At 40.6% G+C, this 26,674-nt stretch overlaps 1 protein-coding gene across 10 annotated transcripts in view; it reads right to left on the bottom strand.

Moving 5' to 3' along the window:
* reln (reelin) overlaps window positions 1–26,674 on the bottom strand; it is a 438,322-nt gene that overhangs the window by 127,149 nt on the left and 284,499 nt on the right. For all 10 annotated transcript variants that reach the window (XR_008301877.1, XM_026932718.3, XM_034305511.2 and 7 more), the window contains 15 exons: window positions 24,841–25,114; window positions 24,531–24,671; window positions 24,237–24,414; window positions 23,935–24,019; window positions 23,655–23,837; window positions 5,379–5,547; window positions 5,176–5,278; window positions 4,432–4,658; window positions 4,122–4,345; window positions 3,630–3,780; window positions 2,575–2,833; window positions 1,952–2,201; window positions 1,695–1,863; window positions 1,462–1,602; window positions 425–602 (listed from right to left, as the gene is read on the bottom strand). Coding sequence is in view for 9 of the 10 variants with exons in the window: in XM_026932718.3 (XP_026788519.2) it covers window positions 425–602; window positions 1,462–1,602; window positions 1,695–1,863; window positions 1,952–2,201; window positions 2,575–2,833; window positions 3,630–3,780; window positions 4,122–4,345; window positions 4,432–4,658; window positions 5,176–5,278; window positions 5,379–5,547; window positions 23,655–23,837; window positions 23,935–24,019; window positions 24,237–24,414; window positions 24,531–24,671; window positions 24,841–25,114 (2,732 nt within the window). In the remaining variant the exon portion in view is untranslated. The remainder of the gene's footprint in view (window positions 1–424; window positions 603–1,461; window positions 1,603–1,694; window positions 1,864–1,951; window positions 2,202–2,574; window positions 2,834–3,629; window positions 3,781–4,121; window positions 4,346–4,431; window positions 4,659–5,175; window positions 5,279–5,378; window positions 5,548–23,654; window positions 23,838–23,934; window positions 24,020–24,236; window positions 24,415–24,530; window positions 24,672–24,840; window positions 25,115–26,674) is intronic.

Below are 26,674 nucleotides of genomic sequence, written 5' to 3'. Positions count from 1 at the left end.
TTTTAAGGATAACATAATTCAGTTTCATCAGTCATAATTTCAATAAGTATTATATTTTAAGTGATTATACTAATATAGAAAATAATAAATAAAACTATATATATAGCATATACTGTAATTATATTCTTGGTAATGTCAAATTATTTCGGAAGAGTTGCTGAGACATGTTTTACATCTGAACATAGGCTTTAATGTACCATATTTTGAAAGGGCATTAGGAAATTTAATAGCTAATGTACATATTTTACAATGAATATTCTATTGCACTGTTAACCATATCTATAAATTGTAGTTAAATATTCTCACTATGATACTGTATTTTAGGACAATGTAAATCTGAATCAGTGCTAAATAAACCATATAAGCACACTGCAGAAAAACTATACTGTAATCAAAATAAAGTGTAAGATGTGTATAGTCTTACCCCACTAAAGTGGAGCGCTGTACCTGACGCTACAGCCCCACACACTGTACTCAGTTTTCCACCAGTTAATAGACGCCAGTGATTGAGGGAGGGGGCACGACTAAAGCTGTCCTTTACCTGGGACAAGAGGGGCACTAGGGCTTTTTCACAGTACCCACCTCCCCATTCTGGGTCACACCTAAGTGATAGAAAGAGAAACATAATTATATAAACAAAATGCAAAGTGTAGCCTAGACTTATACAGTGTACTACAGATGAAAAATGAGTGGCACAACAGAAAAGTATTTGCCCTATCATCTTGAGATCGCAAGTCTGAATCTGAATGATGCCACAGCCATACGTGGTCAAGAGTCCAAGACAGCAAAATTTACCGTGCTGTCTGGGTGGGAGGGATGGCATGCCCCTATCAACTGCAGCAATACTAGCCAATCATGGGCATCTGTGAGCACATGCATGAGGAAGGCATGAGGATTTCTTCCAAGTGTGTTATGTGCAGCATGAGCAGCAGTTCAAAAAGATGTGGTTGGCTCGTTTATGTGTCTGGGAGGAAGCACATGATAGCCTTCACCCTTCCTAGTTGTTGGATGATAAGGTAGACCTCAGTGGTAGTGGGAATTGGCCAAGATTAAATTAGAGAGAAAATCAGGGGAAAAAAGATAAAAAATGTAAACAGGCAGTATAAATAAACTAACTCACTCAAATTCAGGGCACCCTGGGCATGAGTCTGGGATACATCTTGGATGGGACACCAGATAATGGCAGAGCACCATGGCCACTCATCTACAACTAGGGCCAATTTAGTGTAGCCAATCCACCTACTGGTATGTTTTGTAAGGAGAAACCAGAGAACCTGGAGGAAACCCACACAGACATGCCGACTGGAATAAATATATTCTCCCATAAATTACATAGCTATATATACCTGAAAATAAACTTGTAACATAAACAACTTTTTTTTTCAATAGGGAAAAGAAAAAAATCATAAAGTATAAAATCCATAAGTACAATGTTCACTGTGAAAAATGCAATTCACTCACACACATGAATTATGCTTGCAACGACCATGACCAGAGCACATTTCAGGACAACCATCTCCAATATAAAGGTTGTCCAAAGCCCAGGTTTGCTGCTTGTCAAATGGAGCCTGCTGAAGCCATCGGAATCGTGTGGCTGGAGACCTGAGGAACACAATCTGGGTGTTTGTGCTGGGGTACATAAAAGTCAGCACAAATGCAAATAGTGGATGAAGTGTAGTACAATATAATTTTACCTGGCATAGGCTGGGATGGGTAAGGTAATTCTGCCCCATTTGTTGTAGGTGTCTGACACTAACATCCTTTGAAGGGTGTAGGAGGAACAGTCAGGACTTGTGGATAAACAGTCTCTTAAGAGAGGTTGCCAAGTAAGTCCAAGGTCAAGTGAGTAGTCTAATTCCACCGCTGAGCACAAACAAGCATGCATGCATGTTAGTAAACAGATGGCTCAGAATGATAGGAATAGTATATAAATCCTGACTGGCTGGCTTACAATAGCAGGAAGAGGTGACAGAGCAGGAAGCTGAGAAGTCAAACTGGATCAAGGCATCCTGTGCTACACTGATATCAGTGGTGACAGCATAGCGAGTGTTAGACTTTTCAATGAAAGCAAATGCATTGCCATCAGAGCCACACACAGGCATGCGTGTGCCACCAGGATGAAGAAGCCACAAACGTTCATCTGTGGTGGAGAAGTTATCCTCCAGAGGGCCCCAGCCACTTGCACTGCCACCCACCACCACCTTAAAACACCAAAACAATTATAAATGTAAGACGATATCAAGTACTTTCACTGCAGTTGATTTCTATCATAGTGCTTCCATTAATGTTAATTATAATGCATTTCATTTATAATCTGATTTTTCCTGTTAAACATAACATATGAAATGAGATAATATTAAGATTTTATGAGAAAAACGATGATGCACTTTATGTATGCATTTTAGCATGTATGCACGTTGTCTGTGTTCTTCCGCTTGCAACCTCACAGTGCTACAATGTATACACTTTATGTAGGCACTTTAGCCAAAAAACTAATGTAATTTACTTGAAGCCCCAAAAATGAATGGAGGACTTAATAGACAAGTGCTTTGTATTGGGTTGAAATTACTTTACCTTATCAATGACCCAGGGACTGTGGAAGTATCCATTTTCTGATGGCTGCCACCAACGTAGGCGAGTTTCATTGGTGCGGGCTTGCAGTGGGATCTCTAGGGCGACAAGCTCAGCCTGATTACTGCTATTAGTGTAGAAGAATTTCTGTAGCAGGTTCCAGGATAACCCTCCATTCACTGAAAACTGGAGCAGCACAGGCTGGGAACGTGGGTCAGGAGAAGCTTTTCCACAACCCAAACGCAAAAAGAACTGTACAAACCTGTGTACAAATCAGGTGAAAACAGTTCAAGAACCTTCTCTGACTCATTAAAACTGACAATGTAAGCTGTATATACAGCGAGAAGAAATAAGTATAAATATGAACAAAAAAGGTATCTATTCACTATAAATATGAACAAAAAGGTATCTATTCATAAGCATAAACAAATATATGTTTAAAAAATATAAAATGCAAAAAGTGTTCGGACAACTGTCAAATATAAAAAGATACAGAGCCATATACTGCAAAAAGTTCTTTTTGCTCTGTATCTTTTTTACATTTGAGTGTTGTCCCTGAGAACTTTAAGAAGCTCCTTTTTTAATAATAACACCAGGTGCAATTTGCAATGCGCAATTTGCATAGAACTTAAATTTTTTTATGTAATTTATGCCTCTTTTTATAATTTATGGCTCTTCCAATCTCCCTCACTGTAACATGAGTATTTAGTATTTGTCACATGTGTCACATCTTGTCTTCCAATAAAGAGAAAACAGGGAGATGTGAGCATTAGGAGTAGGCCTCTTTTCAGCCAGATTGTGCATGACAGAGTTTTTCTCTTTTAAGGTCCATATTGTTTGCCCATATTGTTTGTCCATAATGTTTGCTCTGTGACCCAGAGAGAGCAAAGAAATGTTGGTCAAGTCCTTTTGATGGATATACTCATTTTACATACTTCCGGTTGCTATAAAGGTACATTAATAGTAAGGTGTGCCCCCTATCTGTGGATGCATAGTATTTACAGTATTCACAGTATAGTATTCTTCTGGTAGTGAATACATGTCTTAGCACTATTTACCTGGCATTAGACAGATCCATGTCTATAGTTTCTAACATGCGTAATCCATCCTCGTTAAAGAACAGGTGGTTTCCGCTGGCCATGATGCCACACTTCCTAGAGGGCTTTCCACCACTCACCACTTTGAAATTCTCAGCTTCTGAAGTATCATCTTTGAATAAAAAAAATAAAGAAGAATGGTCAAACTCTTCCATAGTGCAATACTGCCCACTGTAATAATTTTCTAAAGGAAGTTTTTATTTAACCAGAGCACTTCTATTCAAACACTCATCTGTCTCAGTCAAATGATTGGGAACAGTGCACCTTATGCTACTTTACTAAGTAAAAATGTTCTGAATTCAATAAAAATGCTAATCATGATGCTTATCATCTTATCAGCAATCCATACAATCACACTAGAACTGAAAGTGTCTCATTGTTTTTGAGTTACACCAGCACAAAATGACATTTTGTGCAAAATGACATTTTGTGCAAACGCGCACTCTCCTCTACCTTCAAATTCTTCTTTCAGGAAGTCTGGATTTGGCACATCTGGAATAGAGCAGTCTGGACCAGAGTAACCGGAGTCACACTTACAGCGGGTGCCCCTCACACATGTCCCATGGCCACTGCACATATCTTGACACTGAGGACCAATGTAAACATTGTCCAAGGCCCAGGTTGGAGGTGCCATTCCAACCAAATAGAACCCCTGGTACCAACGAAACCGCACAGATCTGCAAGATAGTGAGTGGTACACTGCTAGACCCAGTTGTAGCATACAAATAGGGGACTGTTTTCTTTCTTAGTTTGTTTTACTCACCCACATAGATGCAGTTTTCCAAAGTGAATCACCTCCCTCCTCCAGCCCCGAAAGGTGCCAGGGTAGTAGATGCTGGCTGGGTGGAGTTCAACTGAACAAAGAGCATTGGGTATTGGACCACCTGTGCACAAAGGAACTACAAGGTGCCATGTGGCCCCAAAGTCACGGGAGAACTCCAGATGCACAGAATGTAATGAAGAGCTTACTGCTGTACAGCCCACGTTGATCTGTTGATCATAATGAAAGTGAAAAAAGTGAAAGTGAAGTGACTTGTGGCCAAGTATGGTGACCCATACTAGGAATTTGTGTTCTGCATTTAACCCATCCAAGTGCACACGCACAGTAGTGAACACACACACACACTGTGAACAGACACCCGGAGCAGTGGGCAGCCTTTTTTTGCCGCAGCGCCCAGGGAGCAGTTGGGGGTTCGGTGCCTTGCTCAAGGGTCTCACCTCAGTCGTGGTATTGAGGGTGGAGGAGAGCGCTGGTCATTCACTCCCCCCACCCACAATCCCTGCCGGACCTGAGACTCGAACCCACAACCTTCAGGTTCACCTTCAGGTTCACCTTCAGGTTGCAAGTCCAACTCTCTATCCATTAGGCCACGACTGCCCCCCGTAATAATATGCCCATTCATAATATTTAATAAGAGTAATAAGAGTTATAAGAGTTAATTAGTATGATAATAATTAAGAAATAATCCATTTGTAAATGTTTCAAGCTTGTAAAGCTTAATTATACCTCAAACTGGATAATTGTGTTCTCATTGACATCAATATCTCTAGTGGTGATGGAATGTTCTCCCAGTTCACTAGACATAAATACCATGGCTGAGTCATCCTCCCTGTACATAGAGTGAACAGTTATTACCAAACTAGAAACAAAATTGTACAAATTTTTTTCCAAAACTATAAAAACTTGGCACTGTCTACTGGGATACTCACAGTCTTGCTTTATGGTAAAGACAGTAGTGGTCAATGTTGCCCCCTGGGTAGAACAGCCAGTTCGACTCCTGAGGCCCACTCTCAAAACTCTCTGATAGAATTGGAAAATTGTTCAAAGAGTGGCCATCAATGATGAGATCATCAATGACCCACACCTCCTCCTTTTTGCCTGTGAAGTTAATATAAAAGCTAATTCTTACTAACCAACACAGACATTGCGTTTTTAATTAAATAATCCAATTTGTAATTAAATGTCCAAATTTGAATAATTCATGTACCATGTGATATTTTGAGCTTAAACATATTGGCTTTTGTCAGATCAATCCCTACACCCACAGAGAACTCAGTTTCCCAGGACACACCTCAGCCTACTAACATGGCTGACGGACACTACAATTCCCAACACACACAGACTTTGGCATGTTCACACTCATCTGACTTCTAATCACATACACCTGTACACAATCACCACCCACAGTATTTAAGGACTTCTCTCTTCTCTCAGTCTCACTCTCTTATTGCTAAGTAATGCTCAGTGTCCTCCTACTTGACTTTACTAAGCCATTTATTGTATATCGCTATTCTGGTTTTTTGATTGTTATTGTTCATATTTCTGTCCTTTTTGTTTTGCTCCAATTGTAATGTTTGCACATTGCCTGTGAACTGTTTAGTAAACCCTTCTTTCAATTGCATCCACTTCTGCTTACCAGCTGTGACAGGATTTATTATTTTTTAATATAAATTTAAATTTGTAACCCAAAACTATATTATACATTTTCTTTAGTTCTGCGAACTAGGACACCAGCAATTAATACTTGGTGAAGTTTGGAGACAATAACAGCACTGAACCTCTTCCTGTAGTGTATATAAGGTTTGGAGAAACTTGTAGGATGATCTTTAGCCAATCCTTCATACAAAGCATGAGAACCGCTTTTAGGTGCTTTTCTTTGTATACAGTCACTTTTTGAGGTATTACTCATACTTAATGGCTGGGATTGGTCCTGAGTTCTATGTGGAGTTTGCATTGTCTCCCAGAGTCTGTATGTGTTGCCTATGGGTACTATGGATTCCATTGCTTCTGAGCTCCAAATACAACTGCAGCCATGAGCACAGGGTCTTTTACAGTATAAATGAATATAAGTATAAACTGTAAATATACAGTATATATACATATATATATATACATATATATATATATATATATATATATATATATATATATATATATATATATATATATATATATATATAAAAATCTTCAACTGTTCAGATTCTTGTTCTTGGTTGACAGGAGTGGAGCCTGATGTGGTCTTCTGCTGTTGTAGCCCATCCACTTCAGGTTGTGAGGTTTTCTGCATGCTGTGATGCTTTTCTGCTCACTATGGTGCCAGATCAGAAACTTTACACATGTGTCTTCTCCTCTCATCACCTGTCCCCTGCTGAATGCAACTATGATGTGGGGAATCTGGAGTTGCTGACAGTAAAGTTAGCCCTGGAGGAGTGGAGGCACTGGCTCAAGGGGGCTGAGCAGCCGTTCATTGTCTGGACTGACCAGAAAAATATGGCCACAGACAGCTATGTGCCCCCTGTTTGTTTGTTTGTCCCTGACTCTGTGCATTCCCAGGTGCTTCAGTGGGCTCACTGTTCCCATGTTCACCTGTCCCCCTGGCTCCATTCACACTCTGGGCCCGCTGAAGTGACACTTTTGGTGGCTGACTATGGATGCCGACACACAGGCCTTTGTGTGCTAGAAGTTAAGAATCACACCACCTGTCTGCCTGCCTGCTACAACCCCTGCCTGTCTTCCGAGCTGCCCCTGGTCCCATATTGGCTTGGACTTTATCACTGGTCTGTCCCCCCAACAAGGTAATACCACCATCCTTACCATAACAGACCGCTTCTCTAAGGCAGTACATTTTGTAGCTCTTCCCAAGCTTCCCATAGCCCATGAAACTGCAGCCCTAATCGTCAAGCACGTCTTCCGGCTGCTGGGAATACCCCAGGACATCATTTCTGACCATGGACCACAGTTTATCTCCCAGGTATAGAAATCTTTCTGTAATGCCCTTGGTGCCACAATGAGTCTGTCCTAAGGATTCCACCCCCAGACCAACGGTCAGACAGAGCAAGCCAATCATGAGTTGGAAGCAGTGCTTCGGTGTGTCACTGCCAACAACCCCTCTACCTGGAGCTTCCAGCTGCCCTGGGTTGAGTACACCCATAACTCCCTGTCCAGTGCTGCCAATGGTATGTCCCCCTTTGAGTGTTCCCTGGGTTACCAGCCTCCCTTGTTCCCTGGTCATGAGGAAGATATCGCAATCCTTTCTGTGCAGGCCCACATCCGTCGATGCCGCAACATATGGAGAGAGGCCCATTCCGCCCTGCCCTGCTCCGCTGACCACAACTGGAGCCTGGCTGACTGCCGTTGGACTCCTGCACCCAACTGCCAGCCAGGCCAAAAGGTATGGTTCTCATCCAAAGACATCCCCCTCAAGGATAACTCCAAGAAACTCACTATTTAGGCCAATTTATCATTTAGAGCATCATTAAACCCTCCATGGTCAGACTCAAGCTCCCCAAAACATGGCGCATCCACCCGTCCTTCCACGTATCCCAACTTGAGCCTGCCCACAACAGCTTTCTGTATCTGGGCCTTGACCACATTCCCTTCTCCACACACTCTTACCTACCCTAACCCCCCATAAACCCCATTTAAACTTGTCTGTGAGTCTGTGTTTTGCTTCTGGGTCCCCTTGTTCTTGTGATAACAGCCATGGTTGTCTGATACAAAACTGGAGAGGGCTTCTGAAAATATGATGTACTTTATGGAGTTGCTGCCAAGCTAAGGCTACGAATATTGTCTTGTGATAATCAACATGTTTCCAAAGTGGGTCGAGTGTTTCTCCTTTCAGAAGTGCTGCTGTATTTTCAATACTGACAGCATTATTGAGATAAATCATCCCCAGTTGGAGATCTTGCCTGATTAGTGACACTCATTTTGTAAATAGTGTAACTGAAAGTCTTCCAGAGAGCATATGAATTGATTTAAGGATGTACTGCATATATGATCCTGTGAGTGGTGGTGCAGTATTAAGGGCAAATTAAAAGATTAAGGGTGTTTTCACACTTGGTCCTTTTCAAGGGTCTGAACATGGTTCACAGGATTTTTGGCCCATGTGTGAACACTCCAAACAATCTCGGACTCTTTTAAAGCAAACCAAACTGAGACCATCTTGGGAGGTGGTCTGTGTACAGTTCCATTTCAGCTTACGGTACGGTTCGCTAAAAATGTGCACTGTGAACACAAACCTTTCTCAAGTGAGATCTGATACAGAGAGACTCTCATACAGGCCTCCATACAAATCGACCTAATCAACATGGCTGCTTCTGCTGGAAGAGGGTGAGGGTTAATTGTTGTGTGTTGGTTTTGTTACTTATTTATTTAAAATTATCATTTTGTAGAAAGCTAAGTTGCTTTGGTTGGGTAGCATCTAGCAGACGCTCGCTTTCCACTTTCGGTGCTATTACCTTTAAGTGTGTAAAAGCCACACCCCTAAAATTTGCATGCAGCTAGATTAACCATGGTTGCAGGAAGAGGGGCTGCTTAACCGCAACAGCCCTAAAGACATTTGCAAAAAATTATCAGAAATGTAAGAGAAGCCCTAGCTTCAGCAGGAGTTTCTTCACCATATTCTTGTCCTTATCCTCTCCATTCGTTTGTTGTGTTCTACTCTGATTTCTTGCATTTTTTTAAAATTGTGCTGTCTCTTTCTCTTTTGTGATTTTATAATATAATACCACTAACAGTTGACCGTGGAATATTTAGCAGTGAGGAAATTTTATGAATGGACTTATTGGACAGGTGGCAACCTATCACAGTAACACTCTTGAATTCACTGAGCTCCTGAGAGCGACCCATTCTACAAATGTTTGTAGAAGCAGTCTGCATGCCTAGGTGCTTGATTTTATACACCTGTGGCCATGGAAGTGATTGGAACACCTGAATTCAATGATTTGGAGGGGTGTCCCAAAACCTTCGGCAATATAGTGTATGTTCGAATGCTGTTCATAGACTTAAGCTCAGCATTCAAAACAATCATTCCTCAGCAACTGACACCTCAGCTACTCAGACCAAAGGCATCCTGGTCATCATCAACTACAGGACAACATCACCTACCTCTGACAGTGATGCCTCCTGTTGCGCTGAACAACTTCTGTGCTCTGTTTGAGGCGCAGAATGACGTGACGGCAAGGAAGACCACCCCTCCTTCCAGCTAACCACAGCTGATGTGAGGAAAACTCTACAGAGTTAACAGCATTCAAAACAATCATTCCTCAGCAACTGATTGGAAAGCTGAGCCAGCTGGGCCTGAAAACCTCCCTCTGCAACTGCATACTGAACTTCCTGACTTGGAGACCTCAGTCAGTCCGGATCAGGAGCAGCATCCCAAAACACCACCACATTGAGCACTGGGGCCCCCCAGTCCACTACTGTTCACTCTACTGACTCATGACTGTGCAGGGATGCACAGCTCGAATCACATCATCAAGTTCGCCAATCACATGTCTGTGGTGGGTCTCATCAACAAGAACAATGAGTCAGCATACAAAGAGGAGGTGCAGCAGCTAACGGACTGGTGCAGAGTCAACAACCTGTCTCTGAACATAGGCAAAACAAAAGCGATGTTAACTTTAGGAGAGCACAGAACAACAACTCTCACATCAACAGGTCCTCTGTGGAGATCATCAAGAGCACCAAATTCCTTGGTGTTCACCTGCTGGAGAACTTCACTTGGTCCCTCAACTCCAGCTCCATAGCCAAGAAAGCCCAGCAGCTTTTCTACTTTCTATGAAGGATGAGAAAAGCCCATCTCCCACCCCACATCCTCACCATATTCTACAGAGGGACTATGAAGAGCATCCTGAGCAGCTGCATCACTGCCTAATTTGGAAATTGCACCATCTCGGATGGCAAGACCCTGCAGCGGATAGTGAGGACAGCATTGTGGATGTCCACACACACACACCCCTCACACAAACTCTTCACCTTCAAAAAGTTGCACTGTTGAAATTGCCTACATTCGTTACATTTAGCAGAATTTAACAGTGAAAACTTGCACCGCTTTGAAATTGTATATACATATAAAAGAATAACAGAATTATTTACATGCAATTAATGATTAGATTTCCTTATACAGTAAACTATTATAAATTTCAAACCTGTTTGATCACAATCCAAACCCTTCCCCGCAGTCTTTAGTCTATACAGAGGCATTCATATGTTTCTACTATTAAATGCTCTATTAATCAGTGTCATTATTTCACAGTTAATCTTAACTTAAAGGGCTCTGTCATGTAACGGAAGTGGAGACAGATGCAATTGCAGTAAAAAGTGTTTTATTAGAGAGGCAGGCAGATATATCCAAAATGTGAATGAGGGTCAGCAACAAAAAAAAAGGCGAAGGTCAGGCAATGTGCAAACAGAGTAAAGTAGATAATGCAAGAGTGTAAACAAGAAAACAAAACAATATGAAGAACCAGGAAATCAGAACCTTGGCTCTGCAAAGTCAGGCGGCAATCACTGAATATTGCCTCGCAAACAACAAAGAAATGTGAGGGGGTGTAAATACACAAACTAATTAAAGGGTAAATGGAAACAGGTGAAACTAATCATGACACAGGAGACAACCAGTGTCAATACAGGGGAAGAGACAGGACTTCAAAGAAGAGACAGGAATCAAAACAAAAACACACATGGCATTGCAAACAATGACATGACAACGTGGAAGTGCGCGCTTCAGGGCAGGGGGACAGGCTCCTCGCAAATCTTTATCCCAAATTCAAAAATTCTCTTTCTATCCTTCTCCTTAATTTTATGTTCCTTTTGTTTCTTTTCCTTAATCTATTTTCTCTTTAATTCTGCACTCCTTTTCTTTTTCCTTAATCTATTTTCTCCTTAAAGCTGAGCTTCTTTGATCTCTGATTTAAAGAAAGAAGAGTAGAGTGAAGCTGCTCTGTTACATGGCACAGATCTATGTCCACTCACAGACTGAGGCATTCAGAGGGATTATAAAGAGGCATGGCCAGGTGCAACGCATTTAGGCTGATTACCTGCACAATGGAGTCAAGTAGCATCTGGCATTGGGCCTGTGATAAAGACCAGTGTAGGAGGCTGTAGATTTGCCCGAGAAGACAATCACGGCGTTACAGCATCTCCCCCTCTAGGAATGGTTCCTGACATTCCCAGATCAGCTGCATGGTAGTGATGAAATTCCCTAATGAACTCTGGGTCCAGCCTGTGCCGAGCCAGGACCCAAGAGCGTTCCTCTGGGCCATAACCCTTCCAGTCCACCAAGCACTGAGTGCCACTGTGAAAGTGGGGTGAGTCTAGGATACGTTTCACTGTAAAGGCTCCATCAATAATATTAGGTGGAGGGGGGGATGGGAGAGTGGAGGTTTTATAGAAGGTGGGATTGATCTTAATGTTACAGGGAAGTGCTAGGTGGTACACCACTGGATTGATCCTTCTGTGGATCTTAAAACATTCTATATATTGTGGGGCCAATTTCTTGGACTCCAGGCACAATGGAAGATTCCTGATAGCTAGCCATACACACTGACCTGGCCAGAAGGTTGGGCTCAGACGCCTTCCACCTCTGTGAACATGGGTGGAGGATAGCCAAACTGGCACTCAAATGGCAAAATGCCCGGTAAAGTGTGCCAACGAGGTATTGTGAGCATACTCCAACCACATCAGGTGTTGTGCCCATGATGAGGGGTTGGAGGAAACATCTGAGGGAGTGCTCCAAATCTTGTTTGACTCTCTCAGTTTGGCCATTATATTCAGGATGAAAACTGAAGATAGGTTAACTGTGGCCCTTAACACTGGGAGTGGACGGTGCCAGCTCCTATATCCGAGGCATCAACCTTCAATATGAATTGAGCCTCAGGATCAGGTATACGCAGAACCAGTGCTACTGTCAACCTTCCCTTCAAGGTTTCAAACACCTTCTGCACTTTCCTCATCCCACCTGTGCACTGAGGGGAGCCACCAGGGCCCTACAGTTCCAAATGAAGAAGAAATTGAAGAAGAAATTGGTGAATCCCAGGAAGTGCTGTACCAGTTGGACTGAGAGGGGTTGTGGCCACTTCATAACTGCCTTTCTCTTGGCCAACTCCATACAGAGACTCCCTCAGGACACAACAAAGCCCAAGAAAGAAATTGTGGTGACATGGAATTGCAATTTCTTAAGCTTGTTGTAGAGGTGGTTCTGGAGGAGGAGTTAAACACTTGGTGCACATGAACAATATGTTCCTCGAGGGAGCTGTGAAAAATCCAAGTGTCATCTAAATAGACGAAGGGGTAATGGTTTAGGGTCTCCCTGAGGAACTCATTGATGAACTGCCGGAAGACCACAAGGGGAATTCATCAGGTCATCACCAAATGATGAACCCAGACCTCCACTCATCGCCTGCTCTGATGCAAATCAAATTGTATGCATTGCGTAAATCCAATTTTGAAAAAAAAATTTAATCACTGCAGGCATTCAAATGTGGAGCTCATCAAAGGAAGATGGTCCCTGTCCTTCTCTGTGTCGACGTTAAGCCCATGGTAGTTGATGCAGGGCCACAGGTCCCCCTCTTTTTTCTTAACAAAAAAAAATTGCCCCAGCAGGTGACATGGGTGGGCGAATGAATCACAAAGACAAAGCCTCTTTAATGTACTCGACCGTGGCTTTGTGCTCTGGGAGAACAACCTGCCCCTAGGCAGAGTCACTCCCAGGAGCAGGTTGAGCACACAATAAAAGAACTTATGACATCTGTGCATTTTATTTGGAAAAGACCTCTTTAAGGTCCCAGTAGTCTTGGGTTACTTGAAAGAAATCTACCAGGTCTGGTGGATTCGGGGCCAGGGCAAGCATGCCTTTGAGGCAGCTCTGGGAGCACTGAGAGCCTCAGACAGAAATGGACTTGGGAGACCACTTAAAATGTGGGTTATGTTCCTGAAGCCAGGAAAATTCCAGAACCAGTTGCAGTTCAGGAACTCAGGTCATGTAAAATTGTAAATATTCTGTGTGGTGGTCTAACTGCAGTGAGATCCTTGAGTTTGGGTGGCTTTGGGTCCTGACCCTAAGGTTCACCTGTCAATTGCAGAGACTAATATTGGATAGGAATGTTGGTCCACTGGCATCCCCAATCTCTTTACCACGGTGTCATCAATAAAATTGCCAATAGCTCCATAGTCTATCAAGGCTTCCAGATTGTTTTTTTGACTACTACAAATGAGGGGCATGGTGTGGGGCCATCACAGATCCCCTTTACTGGGATGGCCCTGGCCTTTTGGTGTCATCTGGAGACAATGTGAATATCAAATGGCCAGTCTTCCAATAATATGCAGCCACATTAGTTATTTAGTGTGTGTGTGCCACATTATATAGTTAGTGTTGTATAATGCTTAGTGTTAAAGTAACTGACAAGATGCTCTGTGATGTCTGTGATGAACTATCTAGACAGTTATAGTCTTCCAGGAACTCTATGGATCCGGCTGTGGTTTTAATGGGTCATCTTGGACGTGGACACTGATGGACTGTGGACACTTAACAGGTATAAAATCTACACATTTCACAAGGATGGGCTGCATAGGTAACCTTTGTACTCCTCAGGACTAAGACAATGCCATGCTCCAGAGGAACAAGGCGGGATGTAGATACCTAAACTGCCACTAGCCACTAGTAGGAGCCACAACTTCCTGAATCTTATGGGAATGAGGGGGAAGGAGACTTCGAAACACCACCCACACCCCCACCCTCTGGTAAAAACCTTCAAGGGGCATTTTCTCACAGTATCTCATGTCTGGCACCTTAATGAGCAGACAAAAAGAGACACCTACTGCAGAAACAACTTGGTGGAAAAGCCAATATTCTTTGTGTGCACTTGGGCCCTATATGTAGCAAAATTAGATTCCATTCAACTAAAACGTATTCAGCTTCCATTTCTTATTACTTAACGTACACTTGCAAGTTGAGCCCAACTGCCACCAAAATGGTTGAGAGTAATGCATGAGATTTTTTTTCAACATTTATTTTCCCCAGGATGAATGGATTCACAAGAATCCTGCAGAGATGCATCATTCCTTAGATCGCGGATCGTCAGAGCATCGAGATGTTTTTTTCTGTGCCGCTTCTGCCCCAGCATAAGACTGAGCATCTGGGCTTTATTAACTATAGGAAATGTAGCTCATTTTCTATTTCTACTAAAGTGATATATTATTTTGTAACCCGAATTTGACCTGATTGTATGCTGTTAAATATGATATATAACCTTTTAGGCCTATACAAAGCAATGCTTTGATTCTTGTCTCTTTCTTTCTGCTTGCATCTCCACAAGCTCCTGTTTCTTGCGATCTCATACTAACAGCATTATTTTTCTGTTCGATCTTAGTTTATCACATTCAGAGCTGATAATGTTCATCCATGAACAGTGTTATGGTGATTCTTTAGTTATTTGGTGGGTAACTGTATTATGTCACTCTAAGTCCAAATTTTACAATAATTTAATACATTAAAATAGTTGATTTACGGCAACTGATATTGGTAAAATTAATTTATAATAACAATTAGCATTAATTATTTTGTTTATTTACTAATAACTAAAGCTTTGAATATTAATATCCAAGTAATTTCATGAGACTTATTACTTAAAAAAATGTCTGGACATTCTTGAGTAGTAAGTGCCTACAGGTTCCTCCAGGGCCTTTATGCATATTATGCAAATTAACTCAAATTTTGAGTATAATGTATGTTTCAAAACCACAACATGCCAACGAATCATACAGAAAAGAGCTTGATTCTAGGAATAATTCTCGAAAGGTGGGCCAAAACATAAAACAGTGCACTATAGTGCCACAATCAGGCCCATGATAGTCACCTTAGTAGTGAGGAGGATTTTGCACTTTCATGAGTTTCTATGACCACAGTGAAGTACTTAAAAGTGCTTGAGTTTAGCTGTTTAATATTTAATGCCTGGAATACCTGGAAAAATTGTTCAAAAAATTTGTAAAAGTGATTGAAATGAAAAGCAAGTATGAATTCTCATTTCACAGGTTTACATGCTTTTTCACTGTACACCTTATTTTCCAAGAGATATGCTGGATTTGGTGTGAACAAACACCAATAATGCCACCCAGTGGCCAATTTGAGTGAGTGCATCAGATAGTAGTGGCTCCCTACCCAAACCTACTATTCAGGTTTCATGATATGTCAATGGTAACCCTGTCAAAGGCCTGCAGAAATCTGATTGGCTGATGGCAGCCATGGTGTTTAAGCAGTCAGGTCAACATCAAATTTCCACTTACATACTAGAGCCTAGATTGGCCTTATGCTTATCCATCCATCCTCTACATATAACCACAAAAAATCATAGCAACAAAATCTAAGTGGGTGGAGCTAAATGGTTCTTGAGTTATTTCCTTAAGACATCTTTCAATTTTTGTTTGGATCCATACAACCAGTCCTCAGTTGAAGCTGGTTACAGCCAGTAAATTAAACTCTGCCCCATTTGGATTGATTGGCATGTGGAGGCCATGCTATTGTAGTCTTGAGTACTAGACACTGCTGAGTAATTTGACACCAATTTTGGGAACATAGGCCAAAAATATATTTAGCATATTATGCAAATTTTCATAAATTTACATGGGTGTGGGTAAATGGTAATTTTTATGTGTTCACCTAAAGAATTATGAGGAAAAAGAAATTTCACTATTTACCTGATTTTACAGAGATATACACAAATAGTTCCCTCCACTGCCCAAATTGCATGAGATAGTAGTGAGTCCCTACCTGAACCTCTCATTCAAGTGTTGTGATGATAGCTCAATGTTAACCCTGTCAAATGCCTGATAAGAGGGGTCTTTTTGTAGTTTGTGATGGTGTAAAGATCCTTCCAGACTGTGGAGGAATTGTTAGCAGAAAGTTGTTGTCTTGTGCTAATTTAAGTACATCATGAAGAGGTAGGTCTGTAGTTGTTGTTTGGAGACTGCCAGTGACTTAGCTGTTCAGATATCTAGGGGAAGTTCATTCCACCACCTAGGTGCCAGAACAGAGAAGAGTCTTGATGCATGCCTTTCTTGTACCCTGCAAGATGGTTGGACCAGTCAAGCAGATCTAGAGGATCAGAGGGGGTGTGGTGCAGTTTGGGGTGTGATAATTGCTTTAAGGTAGGTGGGTGCTGGTCCATTTTTTGGCTTTGTAGGCAAGCATCCATGTTTTAAATCTGAGAACTTAAGAAGGTTGAAAACAAGTTATGCAGCTGCATTCTAGATCAGTTGTAAAGGTTGTATGGTGCTCAGAGTCAGACCTGTCAGGAGCCAGCTGCAGTAGTCAAGTCCCAAAATAACAAGGGACTGAACAAGCACCTGAGTGGGCTGTGTGGATAGAAATGGATGAATCCTTCCGATGTTGTATAAGCATGTCAGATTAGCAATGTGAGAGGAATAGGACAGTTGATTTTCCATGGTTACGCCAAGGTTGTGTGCAGTGACAGAAGATGAGATCTGAGAGTGGTCCAGGAAAATCAGAAGAACCCCACATGGGGATCAATTACCTGAAATGAACAGCAGTTCAGTTTCGCTGGGATTAATTTTCAGCTGATGAGCTGCCATCCATTATGAGATGTTTACCAGACATGCTGAGATCTGAGTGGAAACAAGAGTGTCTGAGGGAGGAAAGGAGAGTATGATTTGAGTGTCATCTGCATAGCAGTGGTATGCTAGGATATGACCTCACTAAGAAATAGATGACCAATTACTGAGCCTAGTGGGACAATAGAGAATAGAAGATGACCAATTACTGAGCCTAGTGGGACACCAGTGGAGAGTCTACGTGGAGCAGATGTGGATCCCCTCCATGTCTCTTGGTATGACCGATCCTCCATTGCTATGCTATGTCACAAATTCCAAGACTAATGAGGATGGAGAAGAGAGTCTTGTGATTGACTGGGTCTGATACAGTCAAGTCTGGTCTGGTAAGGTAAGAGTGGCTACCTGGGCTCGTGATCAAGTACATTAGTGATTAATAAAATATTTGCTTGAGCATATTTGAGCTTTGGTAGTGACTTTGCATTTTGCAGGTGAATTTCCACCACAATTCCTTGGCGTGCCTGGGTGGGCTCCAACATCTCAGTGGAGGTGACTGTCAGAACTAAGGACCAAAGGTATGTGCCTTCAAATTGGAGAAGAGTGAAATTTTTCTCGACAACTGAGACACTCTCCTGAAATTCAGCAGATATCCCACTGAGTGACAAAAAAATTTAGTAAGTGAAACTATTCCTTGGTCTGCACAAGTAGAATATTTTGAAGAGGGTAAATGAGGGTAAATGAGGTTCACTGATAAGTTGCATAGTTTTAAACATGTGTGATGTGTACTGATTTTGGAACGTAGTATTTAACTGCAACCGTAGACATACAACCTTAAACATACTAAGCAGTAAAGAGAGAAACAAGAGTGCACAGAGTTGTGAGCAGACAACTCAATCTAAATTAGGGGTTTTCAAGAAATGCACATAATTACAAGTTTTCTCCTATTTCAAATTTAAACAGAGTGAGTGAAGAAATTGTATTTTTGCTTCTTTTTCTTTGAACAGGTCAGTTATCTCATTTGTATAATTAGAGGAAATTTTTTTCATTATTCTGACCTGGCTATCTACTGAAATTTATAATATTATTATTATTATTATCATTATTATTATTATTATTATTAATACTTGAAATCATTATGGGGTCTTCAAGTAGTAAGAAACAATGTCCTAGTCCTGTTTAAGAAATGGAAAAAATTTGAGGTAATTAAACTATAGTAATTAAATAATAGTATAAACTAAATATTGGGAAATTTCCAGTAAATGGTCCCATAAGTGTAATAAAACTAGAAGAATGCAGGAAGATTTTGGAAGAAAAGAATACTTAAGTGGGGAGGGTTTCAGAGATGGGAAAAAGAAGCTAATAGAGGACATTACTGAGGAAAAGCATTCCCACCTCTAGTCATCACTCCATCTCCCCTTGCACCTCTTTCTGCAAATTACTGATGAGTAAAAAGGAGATATAGGAGCAATAGACTATAAAGAGCTTACAAAAGCCATGCAAACACTGCTGGTAAACAACAACCGTGACACAGACAAGGAAAATGATGAATCCTCTGAGAACAAACTGACCAAGACAGGAACCACCTGATCAGGGCGACCATATCAACAACACCCAATTCAATTGCTCATGATCCAGTTTCCTCAGGCAAGAGCTGGACAGGACACCAGGAAAGGTGTAGTCTTTCCTCAGGTCATGTACATCCACAGATTTTTGTACTGTCTGAACCAGACACAATTGTCAAAGACATTGTAAGCCCCAAGATCAATGTTGAAGAGTGCATAAAGGACAAACCAGGAATGGACTAAAGTCATGACAAGGGTCTTCAGTTTAAATTGGGGGCATATTCGAAAGGATCCTCAACATCCCACAGCTAACAGGATCCTGACTAATTGTCCAACCAACTGGAATCATCTGATAGCGAGGATCAAAGCTGTTTTTCCTGTAGTCAAAAATGGGAACAATGTCAACAACTGCAGAAAAAGACTGGAGAAAGAGTGGAGGAATTCAATGAGTGAGTGGCTGAGGCTGTGAAAAACTACACTGGCCTGATGAATGTTGATGAGAAAAAAAAATACATCAGATTATTCCTGGCTCAAGGTTTGACAAAAAAATTGGAGAAAAAAGAGTTCTTGAATCAGCTGTCAAACAAGACTATACTGAACTGATGACCACGCTGAAGCGATCATGAAAGACAAAGAAAGCAAAACACAGAACTCTCCCCAAATGGGAAAAACTTCAGTTTTATCAAGGCAGACTACAGTCTGGAAGGGGAACTGGCAGGTATCGTGAAGGATAGGACGTGGTCGTGGTCAAGGTAGGGGCACCTATGGTGTCTATTTTTATGGTGCCAGGACTCACCATAGTCAAACCATTCAGTCAGCCACTGGCTACTAAACTAGTAACGGAGATGATTAGTTGCAAGTTTTTAGTCTCAGACTGCTGTCCCATAAATCGTATGGGCAGAGATCTGCTGACAAGATTCAAAGTCCAAATTTCATGTCACAGTGGATAGGCTCAACAAACCAAGCTTCATGTGAAAACTGTAATGTAATTTACTGTTTGCACAATTGTACTATTTGTCCATGTAGTTAACATTTACAGAAGGGCTCTATTTATAATAGCACTATCCATTATCACCCAGATGAGGATGGGTTCCCTTTTGAGTCTGATTCCTCTCAAGGTATTTTCATCATATAATCTCAGGGAGTTTTTCCTTGCCACAGTTGCATCTGGCTTGCTCATTATTGACAAATTCACATATTTACAATTTATTTTGATTTCATTTAATTTGAATGTATTTATTTCTGTAAAGCTGCTTTGTGACAATGTCCAAAGTTAAAAGCGCTATACAAATAAAATTGAACTGAATTGAATTAATGATAGTATAGGTATTCAAAATCATGCAATTGGTTTGTTTTTGCTGTGTCAACCCAGTCCATGTTTCTATTCCTGGAATGTCACAGACTGTCTTACATACCAGTCCTTGTATCCCAGGATGGACGCTGTAGATTGGGAATTGCTATTTTGCTTTGTACGAGTTCCTCCAAACTGGCTCTGATGCCACTTATAAAAATGACTGGTTTCCAGGGCCTGTTAATGAGACTTTGACGATTGGCAACATATTTCAGAACAATCAGTTTTTATTGCCACATCTGTACAACTCAGCCATCAACAGCCAATTCTATTTAAGGTTGAAGAAAGTGTACCTCAAATATCAATGGAAAAAAGGAAGTAGTTAGAAGGAAGTTGGCAAGTGGATAAAGAGTGTTTTAGCATGCACAGACTGGGTAGACAAAGGTACCTTTAATTTTTCACAATCATTATAAACTCAATTATTTAAATACTGCAGACATAAGATCTAGACAAGATGTGTATCTGGAGTCTGACACATCAGCAGCAGAAGGTGAACCTTTTGCTTTCTTAGACAAAATTCCAAAAAACTTATGGTCTAAAAATGCATTTAATATTGGCATAATGTAGTAGCTCCTAAATCTAACCACAGACCTTATAGACCACAATATCCACTCTCAGCTGAGGCTGAGCAAGGGCTGAGTGAAATTACTGGACTCACTTTTAGAGAAGGGAGCCATTTGTCATTGCATGCATCCTCCTGTTTCCAGCCATCTACTAGGTATAAAAAAGAAAATTGCTAAATACAGGATGGTCCAGGATCTAAGATTTGTGAATCTCAATCCTGCTAGAGTCTTGTCTGATATAACACATACATCTCAGTATTTTTCAGTCACTGATCTGGCCAATGCATTTTTCTCTATCCCAGTTCATCCAGACAGCAGGTACTGGTTTTCCTATTGTTTAAGGGTAAGCACTACCAGTGGAATCCGATGCCCCAGGGCTTTACTGATTCTCCTAATTTTTTCACTCAGTTGCTGTGAAATCTAGAATCATTCATTACACCTGCAGGTGGCACCCTAATTGTTTACTTATCTATTATTAACAATTATTAATCTCAGTAAGGAAAGCTGTTGTCAGGATACTGAGGCTTTGCTGTTTCTTGCTGAAAATGGCCATAAGTGTGCCATAATTGGCCATAAATGACCATAATTATCAGACTTAGCTCATAAATATCCCAATCAAAAGAATGATGCAGTCATTGGGGCAGAGGATGCTATGGCTGCTTTTGAGTGACTTAAGTCAGCAGTAGCCAGTTGTCCTTGTTATTGAATAACCCTGATTATTCAAAACCTTCCATATTGTATGGTTTCAAACAAATGGTTTCATGTCTGGTGTTTTTTACACAGTCCCATGGGGAGACATGAAAACCTGTTGCCTACTATTCCAAATGGCTCAATCCTGTCATGTGAGGCCATCCACCCTGCATAAGATCATTGGCAGCCTCCAGAGTAGCAGTTCTTTGCACTTGTGACCAAACAAACATGCACCACTCTAAATTGAGCTACTTTGCTCCTTATCATCGAGGATGGAGTACTACATGACTGCTTGACAGTGTTAGATATAGTCTCTAAACCAAGGCCTGATCTGACTGACATTCCTAATCTGAATGCTGACTGCATTTATTTTGTTGATGGTTGTTGTCTGAGGTTGTCTTCAACTGCATATGCTGTGTGTGATTCAACATTCAGTTATTGAAAGTCACAAATTGCCTACATCACTTTCAACTCAAGCTGCTGAGTTGTTTGCGCTCACTAGAGCATGTATTCTAGCTGAAAGCAGGACCTTAACTGTGTCTATAGACAGTAATTATGCATTTAGAATGCGGCATGCCACTGTTTTATATAAACACAGGGCATTTCTCACCATGTCAGGCAAACCCTTTGCACACAAGGTCCTGATAATAAATTTGTTAGAGGCTGTTCAGCTTTCCAAATCAATTTCTGTATGTAAGTGCAAGGCTCACACATGTGACACAGACCGCCAATTCCATGAGCGAACGCATTGGCTGATTTGACAGCTAAACAGATGGCGCAGTCTTCTGACGCACACACTCTGTAGATGTTGATACAACCAGATGTCTCTCTGACTAACCACAATGATTTGCCTCTCTTTGAGACCAGAAAGAAAATTAAAGACAAGCATGTTAAAGGTATAGGCTATAAGACCATCTCCAAGCAGCTTGATGTTCCTGTGACTACAGTTGTAAATATTATTAAGAAGTTTACGGTCCATGAGACTGTAGCCAATCTCCCTGGATGTGACTGCAAGAGGAAAATCATCCCCAGATTGAACAGAAGGAAAGTGCAAAAGGTAGACAAAGAACTAAGGAAAACTTCCAAAGAGATACAAGCTAAACTCCAAAGTCAAGGTACATCAGTGTCTGATCACATCATCCATCGCTTTTTGAGCGACAATGGGTTCAATGGAAGAAGACCGAGGAAGACTCTACTGTTGACAGAAAGACATAAAAAAATCCAGACTGGAATTTTATTTTGACAAGCCACAATGCTTCTGGGAGAATGTCCTTTGGACAGATGAGACAGAACTGGAGCTTTTTGGCAAGTCACATCAGCCTTACGTTCACAGATGAAAAATGAAGTTCAAAGAAAAAGAAAAGGAAAGAACACCATACCTACTATGAAACATGGAGGAGGCTTAGTTATGTTATGGGGCTACTTTGCTGCGTTTGGCATGGGGTGCCATGAATCTGTGCAGGGCACAATGAAATCTCAAGACTAAGCATTCTGGAGTGAAACATACTGCCCAGTGTCAGAAAGCTCTGTCTCAGTCGCAGGTCATAGGTCCTCCAACGGGATAAAGACCCAAAACCCACAGCTAAAAGCATCCAAGAATGGCTAAGAACAAAACATTGGACTATTCTGAAGTGGCCTTCTATGAGCCCTGATCTGAATCCTATCGAACAGATACAGATACTCTAAAGGTTGTGCAACAAAATATTAGGTTAAGGGTCCCATCATTTTTGTCCATGCCATTTTCTTTTGTTTTATCTTTTAAAATATTCTGTTGAATCAAAAATCAAAAGCAAAGTCTGATTTTTATTAAATATGGAATAAACAATGATGGATGCCAATTACTTTCATCAGTTTCAATTTATTTCAGAGAAAATTGTGGTTTCTTCTTTTTTCATGGAAGGGTAGCAACAAATTTATCCAGATCTGTATGTCCCCACCGAAACTTAGGCTTGGACCTCAGAATCCGGTTCTGTAGAGGCGTTTCAATTTTGCTGCGAAACAGTCTTGCAACCAATCATGAGTTACAGCCATATGATTAAATTAAGCTCCTCCTCCTTAGAATTGATTGACATGTGGAGGCCATAATGTTTACAAATCTCAACATGTTTTTGATAATTATTAAGGTTCATATGCTTGTTTTGCATATTATGCAAATAAAAAAATTATTAGTGAGTGGAGCCAAATGGTCCTTGAGGCTTTTTTGTTTGGGAGAAAAAAATTCTGTTTGTGGGCCAAAATGCAAAAATTCCAGCTTGGCCCACCCTAATAATAATAATAATACAAAAACAATTCCTATGCACAGTGCCTATGCACCTTTAGTGCTTAACCCATAACAAGGGGGATTTCTATGCATTATGTTGTCTCTGTCAAATCAACATAAAGTGCTTAGTCCTATTTTCTGTAAGCATTATGGAACATTACTTGTAAACAGAAATATGGTATGCAAATTAAGAACTAGGTATGATCTATTCTCACCATTATTGTAAGGCTGCCACAGTCTGAAGCGTGTAGCATTAGTCTGAGCACTCTGAGGCAGTGGCAGATGCAGAAACAGAGTGTCAGTTGAGGAAGGGAAGTAGAACTCATGCAACAGTATCCAGATAATGCCTCCATTCACTGAATACTGCAGCAACACGGAGTGAGAACGCTCAGGGATTCCTGAGTGCACACCAACATAATAAACACATTCAAACAAAACACAATAGTAAGTAAGTACTATCCGATATGGCAATCGTAATATTATCCAGACATTTACCTTTTGTGATAAATTTAAATGAAAACTGGATATACAGATTGCTTGTGCAGTCCAGATCCTGTGAAACCAGCATGCGCAATCCTTCCTGAATACAAAAAAAAGGTAAAAGGACAACTGACAATTACTTTATATTATTACTATATTTTATATTGCTATTACTACATTTTATGAAATCACAGATCTTTAAAGATGCATTTGTAATTTTGTACAAAGAAATGTGCAGCATCCCACGAACACTGTGTTTTAATGCTTTAAGAGGTTGCTCGTAATTCAGCAGAGAACAGAGTACATAAACTGCTTACGCCTTTGAAGATAAGAGCAGTGCCTGATTTAAGAGGCTCTCCACTCAACATGCCACGTTCTGCTCCATACATCTCAGGCCAAATCTCTGGATCCAGATTCTCATTGAAGTCTTCCCTAAGTACAAATGGCAGAGGAGCCATGGGTACACAATGAACACCACCATAATCTCTGTCACATCTGTTGGTCAAACAGAAAGAAACAGACTGAGATACAGCAACATCCACCACTTTTGATTAATAATAATCCCCATGTGTCCATGCATATGTTAGAGCTATATAGTTGGAGCCAAATACATGCAGCGTCCATTGTTACACAGGCCATGCCCTGAGCACATCCAGGGGCAGCCAGATGCGAGTAGCACATTGTCCAGAGCCCAGCTGTCTGCTCCAGGAGTGAAGTGAGGCTGGATCCAGCGGAACCTTGTTCTAGGAGAACTACATCACAACAAATGTAATACAGATTAGGCAAAACCTAAATATTTAATCAGGTATAGAAATGCAGTCTTTAAATAACTTGCTGGATTTTATATTCCCTCTAAGAAGTACACAAAACAGAATCAAAGATACATATTTTGTCATGTTAAGAAAGGTGTATATGGCATACTTGGCAGCACTGGGTAGATACACAGTGACCCTCCTCCACTGGGAATACTGGGGAGTACTATAGATGGAGCTCTGAGTATATCTGGCACATCCAATAGCAGGCGGTACACATTCAGGTGTTACCAATGTCCAGTGGTGGCCACAGTCAGTGGAGAACTCCAGGTGGACACCATGGGTTGGTGTCACGGCCTTACTGCATCCCATGCACAGATCAAACTGCAGAAATGAGGAAGCTGACACCTCAAAATCCCAACTCTCAGCATAGCGGAGACCCTCTGTTAGGAGGCACACAGAGATGCTTAGCATTAATTATGTATAGCATGAATTGTTTAAAACTTACATTTAGTAAAACCAAAAGGTTATGAAATGTAATTATACCACAGCTTGGTTGAATGCTCGAATCTTATTGGTTAGAAGGTGTTCATTATTTTTGTATAACAGCACAGCTCAGACAGTTGTTCTGTCTATAACATGAACAATGGGTTTATATTAATGTAATCGTTCTAATACATTATTGTTTCCGTAGTAATAGCTCATACACACAAGGACTTTTACAGTGGACGCTGTAATACTAATAATCTAAGACTAATAATAAATATTTAAAAAAAATACTTGTTACTGTTTAACATTTATTTAACATTTACAGAAAGAGTCTTGGTTGTAAGCATTTTGTAATAGCCAAAATTTCCCAGAATGGGAATGTCTCTCAAACATTCATTTTAAAGTCTGTTTACCCCCAGAGGTGAAAATAATCAAGACTCTTGTTTCTCTTTATTCCCTGGAAGATACCGAGTGTTCTTGATGTAATGAATTTGTGATTGTCAAACAGGAAGTCAGCCATGAACTTTAACAAAAACATTTTTTTTTCTTCTTCTCCTACGAATGTTGTCCAATAATCATGATATATGGAAGACAGCATTGGGACCCCAACCTGAACAAAATGTTTCTCAAATTTTTCCAAACCATGGAAATGTAACCACACAGGATAGGAGCACATATCTTGGCAATGCTGTGATGTATTCAGACCAAATTTTCTAGTGGAATAACCAGCCTTGTCCTGAGAGACTCCAAAAGTTTTTGTCTAAATCCTCTCTAGAGGTGCATGATAAATCACAAATTCGTAAAACTGCTAAAAGCTTTTGACCCACTCAACATCAAATATTCTTTTTCTCTTGACTCCCTGGAAGGTGCTGAGTATTCTTTGTATGTTGGCTTGAAAGACCCAACATTCTGTTCTTCTTTCTTTTCTTCCCCTGCTTCTTCTTATTAATCTAATAGAAAATTTTACAGTTTTCATGGGTTGCAGTTTTTGACATTCATAACATTTAAACATGTTTCACTATTTTCATCAAAGTTCCTTTATGAACTTTAGTCTTCTATTTATTATTATTATTAGTAGTATTATTATTATTATTATTATGTTACTTAGTTAAGTTAAAGTTAAACTTAAAGTTACTTAGGCACCATATTGGAATTGTATGTTTCTTTTTCCATTCTTCTTCTTCTTCTAAAGGAGAGTCTATGGCAGCCTATATAATGCGCCATAAGCTTTTTATCAAATTTGGCATAGTGACAGAGGACAGCCTCAGCTACCTGCATGGCAATTTTTGTGTATGCCACACAAGCTCTCTAGCACCACCAATAGGGCAAATTTGGACATATCTTTACAATAACTCCAAAATGCAATTTCACTTCACTTTTCTCTTCAATTTTTCTCTTTCCTCTTCAATTTCAATTTCACATTATGAAATTAATTTTCAGAATATTGTTCTGCTTTAATTTTGAATTTTTTATTTCTGACATCGAAGTCATCAAACAGGGAGTGTGGGCATAGC

The sequence above is a fragment of the Pangasianodon hypophthalmus genome, chromosome 6 (genome assembly GCF_027358585.1).
Source record: "Pangasianodon hypophthalmus isolate fPanHyp1 chromosome 6, fPanHyp1.pri, whole genome shotgun sequence".
Taxonomy (NCBI): Eukaryota; Metazoa; Chordata; class Actinopteri; order Siluriformes; family Pangasiidae; genus Pangasianodon; species Pangasianodon hypophthalmus.
This window is presented reverse-complemented; position numbering and strand designations above follow the sequence as displayed.